The sequence below is a fragment of the Ammospiza nelsoni genome, chromosome 14 (genome assembly GCF_027579445.1).
Source record: "Ammospiza nelsoni isolate bAmmNel1 chromosome 14, bAmmNel1.pri, whole genome shotgun sequence".
NCBI classification, from domain to species: Eukaryota; Metazoa; Chordata; class Aves; order Passeriformes; family Passerellidae; genus Ammospiza; species Ammospiza nelsoni.
In genome coordinates, this window is record NC_080646.1 from 8,664,790 (window position 1) to 8,687,301 (window position 22,512).

General features: G+C 44.8%; 2 protein-coding genes across 2 annotated transcripts; one reads left to right on the forward strand and one right to left on the reverse strand.

The window, feature by feature from the left end:
* Positions 1–3,288: 3,288 nt before the first annotated feature.
* Positions 3,289–19,338, reverse strand: MESD (mesoderm development LRP chaperone). The gene is made up of 4 exons (XM_059482428.1): positions 19,058–19,338; positions 17,751–18,096; positions 4,506–4,738; positions 3,289–3,793 (listed from the first exon to the last, which is right to left on the reverse strand). Exons 1-4 carry the CDS (start codon positions 19,336–19,338, stop codon positions 3,529–3,531), a joined length of 1,125 nt encoding a protein of 374 aa, XP_059338411.1. The 3' UTR covers positions 3,289–3,528.
* TLNRD1 (talin rod domain containing 1) lies at positions 18,253–21,196 on the forward strand. The gene has a single exon (XM_059482422.1). It carries the CDS (start codon positions 19,359–19,361, stop codon positions 20,424–20,426), a length of 1,068 nt encoding a protein of 355 aa, XP_059338405.1. The 5' UTR covers positions 18,253–19,358; the 3' UTR covers positions 20,427–21,196.
* The last annotated feature ends 1,316 nt before the right edge of the window (positions 21,197–22,512 follow it).

Below are 22,512 nucleotides of genomic sequence, written 5' to 3' on the forward strand. Positions count from 1 at the left end.
CAGGGTATGAATGGACCTAGTGGGATGGCAATCTTAATAAATAAAAACATGACAGTACCAATGAATTAGGCATTTTAAAACCAGAGGCATCCCCTCTATTTAGTCACTAAGTTCTTTGAATTTCTATAAATATCCAATGTAATTTAAAATAAAAGCTCTGGAAAAGACAGAGGGGAGTAACACTTTTTTTATCAGTGTTACACCCTGATTAAAAAAGGAAATGAGCCACATGTAAAAGAATGGAAATAATTTATAAGTCTTACCAGCAACGCATGGAGAACAGTAGCCAAATATCAGATAAAAGTAGGTTGCTCCATAGCTTTACAAAATGGTGTTTTAATTTATGATTTCCTTTTTGGGACAAAACTGAAAGAGCTCAGAACAGTGACAGATAAACAGATTCTCTAAGAAGTCAAGGCTGACCTGACTGTTCAGAGAAGTGCTTTGACCACTCTAAGTTAAGATCAGAAATCCTCTTGTAGTTTGTGTCAGAGCAGTTTGAAGAAAAACCCAAATCAACAAAACTCAGAATATTTTTTCCAGTATTTTATTACATGAAAAATTGATTGTCCATAGGAAATTCTTCACAAAGTGCAACCACATCCTGTGTAGCATCACTGACAAACTGTTTTTTCTGAGTAGGACAGCTGGGTTAAAAATTTAACAGTAGCTCAGAAAAGTTAGTTCTAGCACTAGAACAGAGAAGCCACTATGCTGGGAGGAGAAAGGCAGCAGATGTTTCACTGTCATGAAACAGATGATTTTCCATGTACCTCTGTATAGAAATGGAAAAAAAAAAGGAAATAATAAGAGCTATAATTACCACCCTACAGGCTGAAATTTGTTTTAAAGGAGGTATCTCAATGTCCTGTATGTGGAACCAAAAAATCTGTTATTGAAAGCCTAATAAGCCTCCAAAGAATTCATCTTCTGAGGTACTCATGGAGCATTCCTGAACTCATGTAACTTTTTGAGGATATTTATTCATATATATATATATGTATATATATGTATATGTATATATATATTCATGTGTGTGATAGGGTTTAATTATGTAATGCTGTCCCAGGACAAGTGCAACTCTCTCAAAGACTTTATCAGTTTAAAAGGCAATTCAGGTCATTCTTGAGTAATGAACTGTGATAGCAGAGAAAGACTGGCTGGGGTAAAGCAGCCAGACTGCCATATTACACTTACTGGTATATTTCAGTATTTGTTTAGTGTATGTAAAGCATGAAAAAGGGAGAAGAAAAACGGAAAAGTAAAATAAATTTATTTTGTGAAGGCAGCATTTTGTGTTTTATATCAAAAAGCAACTGTCAAGTCATCACACAGATGAAAACCTAAAAACAAAAACCAAATTAAAAAAACCACCCAAACACTTTGAAATTTGATTAAGCTATGTGGCACAAGACCCACCTGCATTTGGCATGAGAAACTGACCCAGAAACAACCAACCAACAAAAAAAAGTCAATTGGCTGGTTCAATTTCAACAAAGCCCCTTTTAACTACAAAGGGGAAAGACCCAATCTACTGTAAATGTAGATTTATGAATGACTGAAGTACCTGTACTCAAAAGCTGGGCTATAGCTATAGTGTAGTAATTGTTTCTCCAACAGTCTCAAACCAAACTTGATCAAAAAGGAAATAACATTAGGAGGAACACAAAACTGCACTTCCATGTCTTTCTGATCAAAATCTGAACAGTCACCTCTATACCATAACTTTGAAAAGCAAAAATTCATTAATATTTCATTTTTATAGTTTCATCTGACCTCTGTTCTTTGTTTACAAAAGGTGGTGCTAATCCAGATGATAAATTAGTTATGCACAAAAATTGGACTGCACAGCTCGACTATCCAAGTATCACTGAGACTCTTCTCAACTCTGCTGCACATCTGCATTAGTAGTAGAATGGAAAAAGTAATAGTTAATCCTGAAGAAAAAAAAATTAATTTTCCACTCAAACAGGTACAGACCTGTTTAATGAAGTGTAGCTGCAAAGGTTTCTTTAATCTAAATTCATACAAATATAATTAAAATTAAATAAAATTAATCAACTGGAACCTTCATCAACATGATTTAGTCCTTTCATACAGAAACCAAAGGTGAGTCAGTCTGCCTCTTGAATACAGAACCAAATGAAGATCTATTTAAAAGGTTTTACTACTCCTCAAAACAGTAAGTTTAGTGACATCTTTTATTTTAGAACAAGGACTCAGTTACAGTTTCATACTTTTGATACTGAAGTATTCCACAAGATCAACCATTATGGTTCAATCAGGACTTTTTATCCAAGACACTTGGATTTTAGCACCTTAAAGAAAAAGTAACACCATACCAGTATTGAATGAGGACAGCTGGTACTGTGCTCATCCTCTGCAAAATGATGTGGACCACACTACTCGGTGCCTTTTGTCCCTAACTGGTAGTAAGGCAGAAGGGAAACAATTCTAAGCAAAGCATTTGACTGAATACAATCTGAGTAATAATAAAACCTCCTCAATTATACAAAGTATTGGCTCATACTTCATTAGTATTTGAATCAAATGGTCACAATCAAGTCAGTCAGGAATCTGTACCAAGAAAAATCCCACCAAAATCTAACCAGATCAGCATCAGTAAGTGATATGTCTGACTCAAAGTTTAACTCTGTGCTAGAGCTTCTTCAAATATTTAAACAAACCATTAAATCAGTAAACCAAATTAACTTCAGAGCTAGAATGTTCTTCTTCCAGCTCACTGCCTGAGTAATGGGGCACAGGAACAGGTGCTTGCACAGGCACAGTCCTTCAGCAGCAGGAGCAGCCTCAGTGCCCTGGATTCATCTTCACTTTTCACCCTGACACTGCTTGTGCAGGGGCTACAGTTCCATTCACCTCTGCAGGGCACAGAGTGTCCCTCCTGAACAGATCTGGAGTGCATGAGCAGAGTTCCTACCTAGCATCCATCACACTGCTAAGCACAGATTTCCTGGGACACATGGGTTGAGTTTATTTTAAAGAAACAGGCAGTCTAACCAAACATGTCCTAAACCCTGTAATTTCAGGCATCTTTGGCCACTATTCTTTGCTACTTTGGGCAGTTTTGTGCCAACTATGTCTATCAAACCATCATCCAAAAGAATCTTTTCACACTGCACTTGGCTCTCAGCAGCTGTGAATCCATGATTTGTACACCCAAGATGGGCACAGCTACTACAGATGAATATCAGTGTATTCTGAGACCATAATTCTTCTTTGCCACTTAAATTAAGTTTGTGATGTTAGACACACAGATTTGTATGCTAGTTTTAAACAACAACAAAAGCATAAAAAAATTACAAACTAAAGCAGTCAACTGCTGCCATGAAGCATTACCTTTCCTGTAACTAAACAAATGGCCGACAGCAATGAGTAAACTGGTGAATTTCAACATAAATTTAAACTTCAGTAGTCTCTGCTTCCTTCCTCCCCAAAAGCCAGGGCTCATCAGCAGATTCCCTTCGAGGAGCAGCAGAGCAGGATTCAGTCTGGGCACCGTGGCTGTCATAGCTCCTCTCTCTGGTTGGTGGCTCGGTTGTCCTCTTTGACGCCGTTGGATTTCTTCTCTGTTTCTTTTTTCTTCTTTGCTTTTTCAGGTTTTGTTTTGTTTTTCACTTTCTCACTTCCGTCTGCTCCTTTGCCAGGATAAACCTGACCTTCCAGAGTAACATCTGCACACCTTTCCTGACTGATCAGGAAGTCTTTGATCTCCCAGGCATAGCCACCATCCCGCAGCATGAAGATGGCTCGATTGGAGCCAACAATAAACCTACAGGAAAAATCCAATTTTTTTCTGTTAACTCTGTGCTTTTCAAACACTTCAGCATTTGCTCAGAGAGCCTCCATCACTGAGGCACACGTTTAAGAGCAAAAAGCTGGTCCAGTTGTTGCTTGGGGATGGGGACAAGAGAACAATCTTTTATGACATTTAAGAATAAAATGTATGAAGTATATCAATAAGTAACCAAGAAACTAAGAATAAGGGAACAGATTTAGAACAAATTTAGCACTATGTAAAATCCACTAATGATTAAATATGCTTTATAAACTTATTGCAACCCTTCTCAGCCTCAATAAAGAGCACAACATTCTTCTGTTTCAAAATTATGCTTTCTCTCAGAGAGAAAAAGTGTCTCATTTTTTAACAGGGGAACAAAATGCCTTTTGTGACGACAAGTCTTCAGAGTGTGATGTTTCCCATCAAGCACACAGAGGCAAACTACTGCAGCTAGAACTGATAAATAGCTGAGCCATAGTGACATAAAAAGAATTGGGGCTATACACACACACAGACAGTGCACAAGCATTGAAGAGGTTTCTGCATCACACCACAAATTTTGTCACAACTGACAAAGAAACAGAAACAGTAATGAATTATGGAGATGGAGAACAGCAAAGGATGAAAAGTTGAAAAGGTTTTCAGGTAGAAAGAAAGAAAAGGTTCTGCAAAGGCAAGAACTTTATCCTTGTGCACAGCTCACCTTTGCACGTCGTAGTTTGCGTTGAAGAGGCTGCCCTGCCACAGGCTGGTGATTTCTTCTGTCTCCTTTTCTGTTGGATCTCCTGACACTGTGACAAACATCATCAAAGTCTTCCCCTTCTTTGTCAGCTTCAGGATGCTTTCAGGCTTGCCTGGATCTATTTTTGAGAAATCTATTGGTGCTGGAGGCCTCTTGTGTTCAGGGAGATCTCCCTCCTCAATGTCATCATCTTTCTGTTTTGAAAATGACAAGAAAGCTTTAAACTCAACTGTTCCACAAATATATTTTGGGTCTATATTTTTTTTAATTTCTCTTTGTTTAGAGAATAACTGTGCTCTGATAAAATATTTTTTAGCTGAATGATGGAGATCGTGAAACCAAAAGAAATAGTGGCTGTTGTTTCAAGATACTTCACCAAGAATGCTCTTTCCATTTATAACCCTCCCCTGAAAATGATGCATTTTCATACTGACAGGTAGAATCTCATTTTATCACATACTCAGAAATATTTCAGCCTTAAGGCTAATTCAATACAATTCCATCTATGAAACTCATAAAATGGCATTTTTTCTTCAGTTTCACAAATATTTATTATGCATGCAAGATGAAATGGGAAAGTTGCAATAAAAAGTCTCATACACACATATATGGAAAAACATTCATCTGATGCTGCTTTCAGAGGTCAAAACTCACTTCTGGGAATCATGTGATTGCTTGAGAATTAAAGTTACCTTATTTTGTGTCTTTAAACAATTAAACCCACAAGAATTCAGATCTTCTGTGTGCTTATGCCAAGAAAGACTTTGATTAAAGGTTTCATGACTTTTCTAATGCACAGATGCAGCTCCCAGCCTGACAACATAATCACCCAGAGTAAATCACTCCCACAAAAAAGAAAAAAATCAATCTCTTGATGCCTCTACTGAGGCTGACAGCCATTTAAATATTTGGAAAGGCACAATCAAACTGCTGTCCCTTAAAACAGTTCACAACTCTGAGCTGAATATGGTGACAACTTACATGAAGCTAGAACCTGATTTCTGTAACAGCAAACTTTAAAGTTTATGCACTACAGAACAGAAGCTGTAGGAGGCTTAAATTTTATCCTTTCTTTCCTTACTAATTATGTCTTGGTTTCAATTTTGCAAGACTGAAACATGCTTCAAGTAGTTCACATACCTTGAAATTTCTGAAATGAGTGAACTGGGAGGAAAGGAGAGCCCAAGAAAGTTCCTGCCCTCACTAAGTGGGAACATTATCTTACAAGAGGCCAGAGAATGGTCAGATTGGTAAACTACAGTGAAAATACAAATCTTGTGTGATTGACTGAAAAACATCCTCCACAATTAAAAGAAGCTTAAGTCTGGTTTTAATAGAGCAAGCCAGCTTTGCTCTACTCCACAGTTCTGAAAGAAAAAGGCAGAAACATTTCCAAATACTCTGTGTGAAATACAGAAACTGAGTTTGGATTTAGTGACAACATGAGCTACTAACATGTATTACCTATTTTTTTCCTAACTATTTCTAACTAAACGCTCCTGAAGTTGTGTTCTTTCACTTTGAATGGAAATATTATCAGAAGATGCCAAGAGCTCCCCTAGATGGCATTTATTATTTCCTGTACAAAATGTCTTGCAGCTGTGCTTAAAGCTATCTAAAAGGAAAAAAGTGAAGGAAAAGTGTAAGCTTTTGCTTTGAAAAGTCTAGCAGACTGTCCTGGTTTAGGGCAAATTTGGGAGGAAACTTCCTAAGGGGTCCCTCTAGAAAGCAGATTCAAGTGGCCTCTCTCTACTGGTTCAGGAAAAGATTTCCTTGGAGAAAAGTGGAAAAAAACTTTATTTAAGAAGCAAAGTACTCACAAGCATAAAAATTAATAATATTAAACAATAGATCAACTCACTCAGTCTCCTCTCAGTCCCTCCTGCACAGGAATGCAGTGTCCCAGGCCCTGGTGGTCACAGGCCTGAGCTCCAGTGTTTTCAGTGCAGAGCAGGACCAATCAGTTTGAAGAAAAAGAAAAACCAGTCTGGGGAACTTCTCTGCCCCAGCTAGCTATAAACTAACTGAGAGCAAAGGAGAGCTCTCTCCTGTCTGTGAGAAGGAAGGCTGAAACTCTTATCTCTGTGTTTTTGAATACAGACAACCCACTGCTTCTCCTTCTCCTCCCCCTTCACTCTCAGACCTTGCTTTAAGGGTGCAAAACTTATTTCTGGGCTAAACAGATGAATGGGGATACAACTCAGCATCATAAAGTCACCCCAGGACACAGACTCCCTCACTTAAACAGTAACATGAGGTTCCAGAAGAAAAGCATTACACAGACACAGGAAAAACTGCATATTCCTTCACTTGCTCCTCTCCTCAGCCCCCATTTTCAGAAATTTCTCATAAATACCCTGTGTTTTGATTTTTAAAAGCATTAGTAACATATCTCACTTAATTGCTTTGCCTGTTCAATGATCAGAGTCAAGCCTGAGAATCCCTGAGCTTGTAACAGTCATGAACTATTTAAAGCACTTGACATTTCAATAACTAAGAGTCCTCCAGCCCAGATTCTCAGTTCTGTGTCCAGCTCCCCAGGACTCCAGGCTTCAGGAGAGTCTCTTTGCACAAGGAAAACCCCTTGGTGGCTTCCTCCAAGCTCTAGCTGTGCAACTGAGCTGCTGAAGCTCCTCTGCCTCTTTGCCCATCTCTGTTTTCCGCAGATCCCTCTCCTGGATCAGCAGGCAGTCACGCACAGGGTGCAAGGGGCAGCACCAGACCCTGTGCAGAGGTGGCTGCTCCTGCTGGGGAAGCTGCAGGAGCCACACGCACAGCCTTGTGGCTGAACCCAAGCAGGTCATAACCACCATCCTCCAATGGTTTTAGACTAATTGCTATGGAAATAAAATATCCTTGGAGTAATTTCATTCAGTTGAAAGCAACGACATTTGATTCTGTACAGATCATCCCTGTGTCCCTCACTCCCAAGTGCAGTTCCTGCTCTCACCCGAATTCACAGTGGCCCCTTTGTGTCTCATCCCACTCCATCAGTGCACTCGTGCCCTTTCTTCTGCTCCACCACCCCCTCGAGCCTTCCATGTTCCCTGTGTGTCCTGACTGCCCCGGAGACCAAACAACCCCCAAGAGTTGAGCTCAGTCCCTGCTCTGCTCCGTGTGCCTCTCCCCAGGGACACCCCAGCCCCAGCAGTGACTCCCCAGCTGCTCTGCCCCATCTGTATTTGTGCAGCACACCCTGACCTGGATCAGGGACCTGCTCCAGCTGAAAAGGAAAAACCCTCCAGAGCCTCCTGACCTGCCCACTAGGGCTGGAGCAGAATATACAGTCAAGAGTTACAACAGCATTAACTTGAGTCTCCCTTTCAGCCATCTCATTAATAAGAGATGCTCACCTTTTAAGGTTTTTTTCCTACAAGGCCAAATTTGGTTCAAGTTGGGCAATAGGAAGCATTGATTTTTGGAAGCTGGGCCTGCTGGGTCCTTGGCTGATACTACTAACAGAAAAGTGAACTTGGAGCCTTTTATTAATTTTATTTCAAATTTTAACTCAATTTTCTAAGCACTGCCTTTCCTAAAGGGATATATGGAGTAACAATCCATGGAATAAGCAAGTCCATAACATGCCAACCAGGATCAAAGCAGGCATCCATACTTCCTCTTACTTTATCTATAATTCACATGCAAGACACACTTCACCTTGACTTACAGCTGCAACTGGTGTTACATAAAACACAAGTTTTCTCTCTATTACTTCTTTCGGGGTTTTTTGCAAAATATTCCAGGAAAAAACCTCATGGGAAAGAATAAATGACAGTGAGGAGTGCTCTGGCATTTATCAGAAGATGATGGAATAAAACATAGTGAAAAGAACCCAACAGTGGCATGACAACCACATGGAGAAAAGAATGATGGGAAGCCGCCAAGGAAAGTTAAGGCAGCGGGCTGATAAGGATGCAGGCGACGAGATAGAGCTGGAATTAGAAGTTGTTACTATGAGGAAAGATAGGAAAGAAACACCAAACCAAAACAACGTATCTACCCTGTAAACGCGAAATTAATACTCCTTCTGATATCCACCCCTCAGTCACACAATGTGTATCGCTCAATACTTGGAAAGAACCAGACTTTTCAGGCAGGCGAGGCTGCTGGCAGACACCAAGCACCGGGCTGGGTGCTGGGGCTCTGGGAAGGCGGGACAGGGCCGGCCGGGCAGGGCAGGCTGAGGGCCGCTCGCCCGACTCTGAAACCCCCACACACGGACCCGGAGCCTCGGAGGGAGGAACACAGCACCGGCCACCCTCCATCAGGCTTGGGGCTCCCTCCCGCCCGGTCCCGACCAGGCCCGGGGATTCCCCCCTGCCCGGGACCGGGCAGAGCGGCCGCTGCCCCGCGGAGCTGCCCCGGCTCGGCCCCGCCGCCCCCCGGCTCCGCGGCGCTCCCTCCGCGTGCTGCGGGCGGACACTGCCGGCCCGGCGCCTCCCGCACCTCCCACTGCTCCAGCAGCCGGGCCATGTCCGCGTCGTTGTAATCCCGAATGTCCTTCTTCTTGGGCGGCCGCTTCCCCTCGGAGCCGCCGGTGGCGGCCGCCGCGCTCAGACACAGCGCCAGGGCCAGCAGCGCCCAGCCCGCGGCCGCCGCCATCTTCTACCGCTGCCGGGAAGGCGGCCCCGGCTCCCTCATGGGCGGGGGCAGCGCGGCCGGGCCGGAGGCGGAGCTGGAAATGGAGCGAGGCAGGGTGAATCGGGCCGGGAGGAGGAGCTGCAAGGGCAGCAGGGCGGGATGGATCGGGCCGGGAGGAGGAGCTGGAAGGGCAGCGGGATGGGATGGGTCGGGTCGGGAGGAGGAGCTGGAAGGGCAGCGGGGCTGATCGAACGGGGAGGAGGAGCTGGAAGGCAGCGAGGAGGATCGGGCCGGGAGGAGGAGCTGGACTGGCGGATCGGGCCGGGCTGGGCGCGGCCCGGGCCGGGTCCCCGGAGCGGCCGGCGTTGACGGGCACTGCCGGCCACCCCCGCCGCCTGCCCGGGTGCCGCTATCCCCGCACCAAGCCCCGCTCCAAGGCGGAGCAGCCCCCGGTGCGGTCCTGCAGGGCCCGGGCAGGGAGTGAACGCTGGGCACTGAGAGGTTTAAACGAGTAAATAAATGATAGGCCTGGCATCTAAACTGTGTGATTGCTTCTTTAAAAAAAAAAAAAAAAACAGGATGAAAAGTATCTGGGTTTGCTGATCTGGGCCCATTGCATCAGTCTTCTGATTTTGACTACTGTCTCAGCAATATTAAGTTTCTAAAAGAAAACTATTAAAATGAACACTGTTTGCTACTAAAATACAATTCCAGAACATCTGACCACCACAACAACGTATAAGATACGGGTTTTTCTTTGTACAGGCTGTTTTTCCATTATCTAAACCAAATTACATGCATGGATGTCTGCACAGCCTTATTTCACTCCAATCTTCATTTTTTTCCTCATGGCAGCATTTTAATTACAAATAGCACAACCTTCTCTTCTACCTTTCACCTTGAATTCCAGTAAGTTTAAACTTGGGAATTCAGGGAAGCATCACAGTTATTGCTGCTGGTAGATATTAAATGCAGTCAGGCTGATTAGTGAAGAGGCTGCTTTTCCATTTCAGCATTGAAGGCAGACCCAGGTTCAGAGCAGAGGAACTAATTCTGTTGAGAACTCTTCAGCCCCAATTCTGTTACTGTATCATGGAATGCTGTAATTATAGAATGGTTTGGTTTGGAAGGGACTTTAAGGATCATTAGTTTCAAACACAGATGATCCAGTTCTGGTCGTGTAATGAACCAGGAGCCCACTGCCTTTATGGGCAAGGTGTGCACAAAGAAAACAAAAGCAGTGAGGAGACAGAGGTGTGGGTTTGGGGGGCTCTCCAAAGCCTGGCTGACTCTTGAAGTGAGCAGGGGGAACACCACGGAGACACAGCACCTGAAGGAGCAGCTTGCCAAGCACATGAACCATGAGAAACACCAGAGGAGGATGTGGGATCCAAGATTTCAGCACCCCCAGAACCAACCAGCCTGGGCTGCAGCCTCCATGTGTTTTATAATGTTTCAGATGCGCTGCCAGTGCCTGAGGAACAGGAAGCAGCCCAGAGCTATTCGTGGAGCTTGTTAAATGTACATAACTGAAACAGGGTTTAGACAAGTACTTCTTACAGAGCTGTCCAACACCAGAGGCACTAATGAGCACATTTGCTCGGTGATCTCTCATTAAATATAATGAACATCAGGTATACTATATCAGATTGCTGTGATTAATGAGGTTTTACTGAAATAGGTTTCTGCTAACTTTTGTTATTACTGGATTGTGCATACATTCACTGGAAAAAAAAAAGATTCTATCTTGGAATGCTGGACTTGAAGTGTAAAATATTTTCCTTGAATTTCTACTAGGAAATATTTTCTTCAATTCTGTTTTTTCTTGTTAGAACAAACTAAGCCAACTTACTTTCTTTAATATCTGATACTACATTCAGATATGGATCTCAAAAGTAATCTGATTCCCTTTGGTAGGTGAACATGTTGTTCAGTATAGCCAGCACTGCACCAACAAAACCATACATTTCATTGTCCTGCCAATAAAAGCTTTAATTTGAAAAGGAGGTCGTTTCCATGCTTGGCTCTGACTTTGCAACTACCTCTGTTCAGGCAAAATTCTGTGTCTGGGAAGACTCATTCAAGTCTGGAGCTTGTGGGGTCAGCTGCAGGACAAACACCTGCTCAGCCCCTGCCCTCTGCTCTTCCTCTTTCCCTGCAAGAAACAAACACAATGCAGCACACACCACCAACAGCAGCAAATTAAATTGCATTCTCTTTTTATTGAAGCACAACGTGTTTTGATCAGAGCATCTACTGAATCATGCCAATATGCTTTTTATAGCTTAAGCATTTTCACATTTCTTAACAGTTTCTATAGTCCTAGCAGCTAACACTATTAGGATTGCAATACAGAATATCAGAGAATACATGGCTACTTTCATTGTAGATTGTGAGTGTAAGGTGGTAAATACTTTACCTTGTAGCTGAAAGTCCCATCTGGTCATGCCAGGGAAGGTCTCAAGCAGTGACTGTCATTTTTGCTTCTGCAACACTCAAGTTGAATTAGTATTATACTTAATTATAAAGTTATATTTTACCAGAAATGCAAATCTACCTTCCCTTGTAAACTGTTTTCATTATGGAGTAGGGCTGGGTAAAGCTGTAATATGAGAGGTTTCAGGATGTTCTGTTAATGAAGTTTTAAATTATCTCTTTTTTCCCATTTTTGGAACTATATTTGTGCAAAATGTATTTTCCATACCATTCTTTCTTATGAGTTGGGAGAAAAATGTGAATTTTTAACTGCCAAAAGCTCTCTCAAGTCTTAGCTGCTGGTGGAGTTTTATATGCAATTCTCTATTTTAAAGTGGATTCGTATTTGTCATATTTTACTTTTCTTTGCAAATACAGTGCAGTAGAATCTTAAAGCTTGTTCCTTGACAATCCTTGGAATTAAACCCTAGAAAGAACAGAGAACTTGACTTCATTAAGGAAAAGGCAGCGCCTGCCGTCCTGGAAGGACATACAGACAATTAAGACAGACGATCAGCCCTAGGCATGCAGAAGGGACAATGAACATGCAAGGGCTGCCTGATATCAGCATTTACTGTGTCAGGCAGAATCAATTCATTTCAAGAACTCTCCTGGCACAGAAGGATGTTTATAGAAGCCCACAAGAATCAAGTGTTGTGCAAGGCAGCCTTGCAGTGGTAATTTTGGATGCAAGTTTTGAGATGTCCCAGCATTCGGCATATTCTTCCCTGTTTAAAAGGACTACCATACATTTTACAGAATGTCAGGCTGTTATGAGTTATTTGCAGCAAAACATTCAAAATTATTGTTTTCATAGGTCAAATTATCTCAAGTACCTTAAATGTTCCCCTGCAGAGAGAATCTAATGCCCGAGCTCTCATGCACAGACAGTGCATTTGTAATCCAACCCTCTGAATTTACTCACAGGCAGAATTAAACTTGAAGAATCAGACCTGAACATGCTATCTTTAAAAGCAAGAAAATGTCTTGGATAAAAAGCAGCACAGCAAGCAGAATATGCTGTCATCTAGAGTGTGAACATTTGAATAATTCAGAATAATTTCAGTCCTCAATTTAATTTCATGCGTAAGACAAGCACACTTACTTGCCATCTATTAAAAGAACACACATTTTTGTTCCACAGCTAGTCAGATCTTCAATTCTTGAATCCAATTAAAAAAACTAAGTCTTTAATTCAAAATTTTCCCAGATTAAGGATTAACTATGATGATTCCGACATGAAATTCTAATTCGGGTACTAACCTTGAAATTCAGATTCTGACTTGAGCTTTGAACATAAAATAAATCTTTACCCTGAATTTGTGTTATCCTCTGCACATGCATTTTATAAATTAAAATTCATTGATGGGATGGAGATGTCTGATAAATGACATCACAGCTTTGTGTCATTACCTACCTGCTCAGAGCTGGGGAAGGGGTATGATGCCTGACTGTCTACTCAACTACATTAAAAGTATGCAGTGTGATCCTTAAATTCAGAAACACCACAAAATGTTCCTCTTAGTACTCACCTTAATGCAAGATTTGCTACAAATCTGGGCTGGTTAAAACTATGTACTAGTTACACAATTTAAAGTTATCCTATTAAAAGAATTACATTAAATCAATGTCAAAGAAGATTTACACAGCTCCCATAGGAATTCCATTTATAGTCTAATTTTCAGAATCTAAATGAAATTAATTTTGTAGTCCCAATTTCATTTTAGGTTTACAGGTCAGTTTTGGCACCTACATCTAATGTAAGTAATACATTACATGAACTTCAGATGAATTAGAGGTGCTAAGCTTAAATTGTTAATGACCAGCAGCCCTGCTCAGAGAACACAGAGAGAGGCACAATGAGAGCAGTGTAGGACCAGAGGCTCCTGTGAAAACATCTATTAAACTTCTCTCAAACACATTAAATAGGGCAGGGAGGGGAGAAACCCAAACCCTTCTGTAGAGTGTTACAGCTGCAGGACAGAACATACAACCAGAAGTGCAGTTCAGGAAGGGTGGGCCCTTGCACATTTTGTTCAAAATACCATGTTCTCCTTTGATGTCAAAAAAACCCAGACATAGGAGTCTAAGGGAGGGTCCTGGAGTCCTGTTTGTGCTGGACCACTGGAACCAACAGCATTTGGCATTCTTGCATTGAGTGCTCCTGAGTTTCAAGGCTGCAAATGTGCCTCTGGCCCTTCTCACCTGCTCCAGGAGGGAGAAGGGACACAAGGAGCTGCATGGCACCTCCTGGGCACCAGCCCTGAGACACACGAGGTGCAGGATGGATGTCTGTGTGTGCAGATGGCAGGCAAGAACAAGGAGCAAAAAGCCATTATTGGCTGCATTCACATAAAATATGGCACAGCTGTCCATTCAGTGCAAGAGGAGTTTTGTAGCTGCATTTTCCTTTTCATAAATATGTGTCTCTTCTCCACGTTGATGTATTAAATATCCATGGTAACAGCAGGGGACAACCAATTGATTATATACAGCAAGTGGTGAAAACAGTGCAATAAATAATGAATAAAAGGACAACAAAAGAAAACCTCTTTTGCTGTATTACCTTTCAGCTGAGAAACAGGAATTGACCAGCATCCCACTACTGGGATGTTTACATTAATGTTGTTTACATAATAAATTTGTTCTTACCTTTGATACTGTGGTTTTGACTATGCCATGTTAAAAAAAGAACAAACACAAACCACTACATCAGAACACCAGATTAATTAAACCTGTATGTGAAAGCCCACCCACTATCCTAAAACCTATTTATTTATAGACAAAAAAAACCCCAACAACTTGTAACTGTGTTTGCACTTTGCTGTCTCAAGTGCCTAGTTAACTGTTCCTCCAGATCTGTGTTTTTGGCTACAGGCAGATCAGTTCTCAGGTTGCATCCCAGTGCATCGACCATGGCCACCTGTGCAGACCCCAGACAGACCCAGACCTCACAGCTTAATCTCTCATGAAGTAATGGCTGTAAGCACTGACCACAAAACACTTAGCACCAAAGCATTTAAGACAAAATAGATGTCAAGAACAATAAGCTGGTCATTCTTGGAAACGTGCCTTTCCTTCTGTGTGACTTACACTGCTGCAGAGAGGAAGGCCCATCTTCATCCACCCTCTTCTGCAAACTCTGCCTTGGTATTGGAAGTATTTCTTCCATCAGTCCCTGCCAACTTTATCCTCCTCTGATTTTCAGTTTACAGCCTGACAAACCAGCTGCATCCCTCAGAACTGGAGCTGTCATTCCTGTAATTACCACCTCATGGCTTTAGTCACATACAGCTGACACAGGGGAACCACTGAATTGCCTTTTATTCCTTCATCAGCTAGCTCCCTATTAGGTTGGATCAATACACCTATACAGGAAAGTAATATAAAGAAGTACAACCCACCATATAGTAACTTCCTCTCACCCACCTGGCCACATACAGCGCTCATGAAATTATTACAACTTGGTATTCTTCAGCTATTACTCAACACTGGCAAAAATCAATTCCTCCTTCACAATAAAATATTTTACTAAGCAATAAAAGGGCCAAGTCTTTTCAGACGATTCAGGAAAGAAGACTTCAGCCTCCAGATTCTGTTGTACTAAGCACAATGCAAAATAAAGATCAATGTGACAAAAGAAGAGCTCATACAAGTAAGCCAATCTTCTGTACACTACTAAGCCACATTAAAAAGCCTTTTAATCCCTTGTATCTGACAATGCCTGCTGGTTTGAACCCCAGAGAGTTAATTCATTCAGACTCTGTCAGTGAAATCTTTTCAAAGCCAAACATGGCCACCTGATTTTCACATTGTCCAAGTTTTTACACCAATTCAGTGAGCTGCCCAAGCCCTCTGCATCACCTTTGCACTGAAATAAATGGGTATGAACACATCCTCCTTGAAAGAGATGTGCAGAAGACTTTTGAAGGAAATACCCACCCAAACATCACTGGGTACACATCTCCTCATCAATCACAGAGATGCATGTACTGGCACTTTAAAGCACATACCTTGCTCAGGTACCAGCCCAGGAGAATCCACCTCCAAGGCTGCCTTTTAGAATGAAATAGCACGTTCATGGGAAACACAGACTAAGCGGGACTCCAGCTAGGCCAGGAGTACCTGGGCAGCAACCCTACAGTCTGCAGGATGGACCTCACAGGGACCTGCTCCAGGAAAAGCCACTTGCATGGCAAAAATGACTAATGAAGGTAGTATTTTGGACATTATTTTTTCAAAAAGCAAAAGCCAAGTCACTCCTCCCCAAACATTTAATATGTAGAAATACTGAACACCCAGGGCTACTATGGGAGGACAATGGCATTTGGCAAGACTTCCTTGGACACTGTCCACATGCAACACCTACTACAGGACAAAAATTACCAGTCTTCCCCCTGGCTAATAACAAGGCAGATAAAGACTGGATCAGCCTGGTGGATGGGTTACCAGAGCTAGAAAAAATTTGCTTTATACTGTAGCAGTTCCTAAGAGCTTTGGTCTGCCTTGGTTAAGGCCCAGCTGGGTTTCTGTGGAGGGAGACTGGTGCAGGAGGCACTGCAGGACCTGTCCCAGCCAAGGATCTCTCCCCTTTGTCCTTGGGGAATGGCACAAATCACACAGAGCATCATGGCAGGCAGCAGCATCTAAAAATGGAAAAGATTATTAGGTCATGTAACACTTCTTCTAGCCAGGGATGAGACCTACGTTTTCTAAAATGAAATCTTTCAAACCCTAATTAAATGTAGTCAATCCTCATTAAAGATAAACTAGGTTAATATTTATGAGAGACATTCCTTGTGCTGCATACTATCTAACTTCATTTAAGGATGTATCTGGAAATACTTTGAAATACAGTTCAGCTGGCTTCTTCTGCCCATTGATTTTTATTTTTCAGAGTACTCTGAAATCATTCCTATTTATACTTTTGAAAACAAGTCGCTGGCAGTAAGCCAAAATTGTTTAGGCCCAAATCATGACCTTCCTTGAAACTGCTATAATCTGACTCAAGTAAACAGAATTTCCCTCACACTGTTTTTGTGAGGAGGGATGGGTGGAGAACTGCCCTATTTTTGACACACCCATAGACCAGAACCTACCTCTTTCCTCAAGCCTGGCTTTATGGCAAGGGCTTCCCTTGCCCCCCAAATATGTACACCCTGTTAATCCCCCACTTTCACATCTCTGTTCATCCTGCTCTACAAGGAGAAAGCCAAAGGTTCTTCTAGCTAATGGCTAAGATTATGTGCAAATAAACTTGTCTGAAGCTCTTTAAATGTATGGAATCCATTTGGTGAGCTCTGTTTGTGCCAGGATATTGTTGGATCTGACCTGCAACTGCAAGTGAGGAATCTGGTTCAATTTCCATTTATTTCAAGGTCACTTATACCCCTGCAGCAGTAGAAATGTAGGATGTTAACTGTGAATTGGGACAGATGTACTTCTGGAGCTCTGTAACATCAGTAACCAATGCTAAATGAATTGTAAATGCCTAGAACTAGGTAGCTGACTTAAAAAGAGAATTCTGATTTAAAGGTGCAAAATAATGTTATTATTTAGCTGCAGCTTAAGCTACAGCAAAATACATAACAAATGTAGGATGTGGCTTCAACATGGGTTTTGATTAATCAGAATTATATTAATGCAGATACTGTGCAACAGGACAGAATGTGATGTGTGCCTCAGGTTTACTAAGCCTAACATCTTGCTTTTGACAAGAATCATCTCAAAAAGTTCTCGGTGTGCTGCAGAATGGAAACAGATCAGAAGAAGTCTTTGTAGAGCTTTCAGTGCACAGCAGTGTCAGTAGGTTTACATTTTCCCTGCTGAAGTCTAATAAACAGTAACCAGTGTTCAAAACCAGCCACAGAAACGGGAGAGCAACAGACCAAATTCGTCTTCATTGGTTTAAAATCTGGGCCAAGGCCTGTGCTGACAGCAGTATTTGAGCGTAAAGAAAGCCGCGGCAGTTCCCCATCCCTCGTTTCAGCACGGCCAGTGCGGGCCGGGTACCGGAGCCCGGGGGATGAGCGATGCGGGCCCGCGCTCCGAGCCGCGCTGCCCGGGGCTCTGGCACAGGAACGGGTTCTGCCCCCCGGCCCGGGACAGCCGCCCGCAGGCCGGGAGCTCCGAGCCGAACGCCGCACTCACCTGGCGGGCTGCCCGGGGCAGGGAGCGGCACCCGGGCCGGGCCGGGCCGGCTCCTCGCTCTCCGGTATCCGACTGCTCCGTGCGCCCCGGGCCGCGCTGTCCGGCTGCCTCTCGCCTTCCTCCCAGCGGCCTCTCCCTCGGGCACCGCCGCTGTGTGCGTATTGCCCGAGCCCCTCCGGAGCCCCGCGCGGCGGGGACGGGGCAGCGGCGGGGACGGGCGGGCGGTGCCGGCGCTGCTGCCCCCTCCGCCTGGGAGGAGCGAGCGGCGGCGGGCGCGGAGCGGCGGCGGGGGGGAGGGCAGGATTTAAACGAAGGGCGGTGACACCGCACAAAAGATTTCGATAGGCTCAAGTGAGGTTACAGCAAAGGCAGCGGGGCGGGGGAGCTCCCCCGGAGCCGTGCAGCGTCTGGCTGGCAGCGCCGTCGCAGCCGCCGCTTCCCAGTAGTTTGTCTGAAAGCCTGAGAAAGGGAATTTAAACGAAGATTTCCTACCCCTCTTTTTTTTTTTTTTCTTTTTCTTTTTTTTTTTTTTTTTTTCTCCCTGGGAGTTGGCCGCTCAGCCAGGGAAGATGGTAGGAGGAGCGCAAGGCCGGGCGGGTCGCAGCATCCGCGGCTGCAGCCCGCGGCCACCACCCTTGTTTGCGGGAAGAGCCTAAGTTGGTGCGGCGGCGCCACCGCGGGAGCCGGCGAGGAGGGCCCGGGGCGCAGGGGATGGACGGCGGCGGCGGGGAGCGAGCGCGCAGCGCCCGCGTGAATGATCGCGGCAGGAAGGAGTGAGGCAGCGGCAAAGGAAGGGGAACGGATCCGCCCGCCCGCCCCAGCACCCGGATCCGGTGGAGCTTTTTTTTTTTTTTACCCCCTCCTCTCTTTCTTCTTTATTTTTTTTTTTTCCTTCCCCCCGCGCTCCCCCGCGTCCCGGCTCCCCGCCGTGCCCCTCTCCCCTCCCGGGCCGGCTCCCCGCGGGTGCGCGGCGGGGCCGTGCGGGGCGGGCGGGCCACACCCTCCGCGGCGCTTCCTGCGAGCCGGGGCCGCGGCGGGCGCCGGGGGCGGCACATGGTGCGCAGCCGCCGCCCCTCCGGCCCCTGCGAGCTGCGCCCGGCGGGCGCTCCCCGAGCGGAGGCGCCGGGGGCGCGGTAGCAACTTGGAGGGCTGCGCCCCTGCCCCAACTCCGCGCGGCGGCGGAGCGTCCCTGAGGTACCGCGTCCGCTAAAGGGAACTTCGCGCAGGATCCCGCAGCCGGGGAGCCGGACGAGACGGTGGAAGGAAGGCGAGCCAGCGTGCGAGAAGGAAAGGAGAAAAAAAATTACGTATTTGTAGCTAAAGGATGCCAGACCGGGGCCCGGGGGCGCCCGGCGAGCGCCGCCCCGCCGCGGGAGCGCCGTAGGAGCGGAGGCTGGCGCCGGAGCGGGGCGGGCGCCCCGGCCGAGCTCGCTCCCCGAGCGGCGGCAGCCCCGGCGCCCAGAGCCTTTTCTTGCCTCCCGGCGATTAATGGAATGATGTTGCGGAAAAGGCAGAGCGATCCTGCCGGGCTCAGTCGGGACTGCTCGGGCGGCGGCGGAGGCGGCAGCAGCGGGGTAGCGAGCGGCATGCGAGTGCCCCCCCGGCGCTATGGCTAGCGGTGGCTCCGGCAAGTCCAGCAGCGAGGTGTCCGGCGGCGGCATCCCCAGCAGCAGCTCCCTGCAGAGGAAGAAGCTCATCTCTATCTGCGACCACTGCAAGATCAAGATGCAACTGGTGGCCGATCTGCTTCTGCTGTCGAGCGAGACCAGGCCGGTGAACACCGAGAGCCTATCTGTCTTCGGTGAGTCCTTTGAGAAGTGCAGGGACACGATCATTGCCAGGACCAAAGGACTCTCCATCTTGACCCATGACGTCCAGAGCCAGCTCAACATGGGACGCTTCGGGGAGGTGGGAGAAAGCCTGATGGAGATGGGAGAGCTGGTGGTCTCCCTGACCGAGTGCTCTGCCCACGCTGCCTACCTGGCTGCCGTGGAGACTCCGGGTGCCCAGCCTGCCATGCCTGGCTTGGTGGATCGCTACAAGGTGACCCGATGTAGGCATGAGGTGGAGCACGGCTGCGGGGTTTTGAAGACCACCCCTTTGGCAGATATGAGCCCTCAGCTCCTGCTGGAGGTTTCTCAGAACATGTCCAAGAACTTGAAATTCCTGACAGACGCCTGCGTGCTGGCCAGTGAGAAATCCAAGGATAAATTTGCTAAGGAGCAGTTCAAACTCAGTGTCAAATGCATGAGCACCAGCGCCTCTGCCCTCTTGGCGTGTGTCAAGGAGGTCAAGACCTCGCCCAGCGAGCTGACCAGGAACCGGTGCGTCTTGTTCAGTGGACCTTTGGTGCAGTCCGTCTATGCTCTGGTGGGCTTTGCCACTGAGCCCCAGTTTTTGGGTAAAGCTGCCACCATTAATCCAGAGGGCAAAGCTGTGCAAACTGCCATCCTAGGAGGAGCCATGAGCGTGGTATCTGCTTGTGTGCTCCTGACCCAATGCCTCAGGGATATCGCCCAACACCCCGAAAGTAGCACCAAAATGAGCGATTACAGGGAACGGTTGAGGAACTCAGCTTGCGCCGTCTCGGATGGCTGCAACCTGCTATCTCAGGCACTAAGAGAAAGATCTTCACCCAGGACTTTACCGCCAGTGAACTCCAATTCTGTGAATTAACCCCCACATCTTCTGTTTAGATCCCAGTCATTGCTAAAGGAAAATAATATCCCACCTCCTCACCCCTTTTTTTGTATACCAAAGAATTTGCTTGGATGAGCCCAATCCTTTGATTTCATGTGGTGAAGAAGCAGAACGTATTCAAACTATATGTACTAATAAAGGTAGCCAGTTTTGGCTTCTTTTTATTTTACTTTAAAGTTAAGCAAGTATCTGCAGATAAATTTTCCTTTATTCAACAAGGTCTTCACACAAGTGGTAAAACTGTTTCAAAGTTTTTTTATATTTGGGGAGGTGGGGGTATCTTAGAAAAAGGAGAAAAAAAGCTTTAATCGCGCTGGGTGCGGTTTTTAAAGTTTGTCTTGTCTTGTCTTCCGAAATTTCCCTTCTAAATTTTGCTGTTCGGTTGTGCAGGAAAAAGGTTACCTCAGTTCTAACTCATTTAAAAAAATGAAAAAACCCAACAACACATAGATGATGGATGTAGCTACTATTTTGTTTGTTTTTGTTTTGTATGACTTTTTTTTTTATTTTGCATCAAGTGTTAGGTTAGAAGTGCATTTGGTGTGTAGGAGTGGAAGGACTGGAGGTTGTGATTATGTTTTCCATGTGTTGATTTCCAAACTGGGGGAAAAGCTACTGTGAGTGTTTAAACAAACAAACAAAATTACACTATAACAAAAGTGATTTTTAATTTTTTTTCCAATGTCAGTTTTTATCTTGCATGTACTGGAGTATTTATTTCATCTATTAAAATGTTATGTTTCTCAGATGCTTTTCTGTGAATCTTTTAATACTTGAATAATTGAACAACTAGGCCTGTTTGTATTGTATGTCATTTCCCCTAGGGAATGGGTGGTACAAACGTAACTGTAAGTTCTAGACAGCAGCATAGAGGCTTCAATTCAGTTCTTTTATTTTCATAAATACTGTTCCTCTCCCAGTACTAGCCCTAGCACACAGAGCTGCTCCAGTTGTACTGTGGGCAGCTGGGCAGTGCTGCACACACTGGGATTGCTGTGCAGAGCACTGGTGATTGCTGCAGCAGGGCACAGCCTGGCTTTGTTTGTCTTTAGCAGCATTTGGTGTTACCTCTTGAGAAGGTTTTGTATTTTAACTCTTGCAGGTGTTGTGGGCCATCTGTGTGTTAAATCTATGAGTTTCAGTATGATTTCTTAGAAAACTTTGCTGGTTAGCCTGGCGTGTGCCATATGTCTTCTTGGGACTGTGAAGGTTTGCTGGAGTGGGTACTTTATTACTCAGAGGTTTGTGTTGGAGCTCCTCAGTAGAGATTTCTGTCACAGCAGTTTGAGTTTGGTGTTGTAGATTACAGGAGACCATGGCTGGCTTTTGAGGTGCAGTGACCTCCAGTTGAATTCCTTGGGAGGTGTGAGTGGAGCTTTGTGCATGCTGCAGTAGTTCCCAGAGCTGTAATGATGGATGTTGTCAGCCTGGCCCTGTGAGATCTGTTGCCTTCTATATGTTCTGTTAAATAGAAGAGCAAATCTTCTGGAAAGGAGGTTTTGTTTCTCTGTCCTGCTCCATTGCATAACTGGGTTTTTAAATAGGTCTGCAGATGCAACCATGTTGAAAGCTATTGGCACCTTAAAATGTTACTGTGGCTTAAACCTCAACAAATACTGTCCTGTTTATTTCTTTGATGAAGGAAACCTTTGGGTGTGGAATGGACCTGGAGTAGTGAAAGGTCTTTGTTTTATAGCATTATTATTTCTCTTGCATATGATGCTTTTACTTGAGTGGACCATTACTGGGTAGAGGGCAGACACATCTGTTGGAGGAGATAAAAGCTACATCCATATCTTCAGGGTTAGAGGGAAATAATTCCTTAAGTACAGTGCACCTCTGTGTTAGGTTTTGTTTATATTTGAATGGAACTTTTCTGACTTCAGTGAATTGTGTGAATAATTCTTTGCCATAATCAGCCCAAGCTGCACTCCTGCAGGGTCTGATGTTTTTGCCATGCAGTGAGTGCTGCAGAGGCATGGCTGCCCACAGCTATGTGGTGAAGTATAGAAGTCCTCCCACTTCCATACTTCACCACATAGAACACAGGTTCTAAGTATTT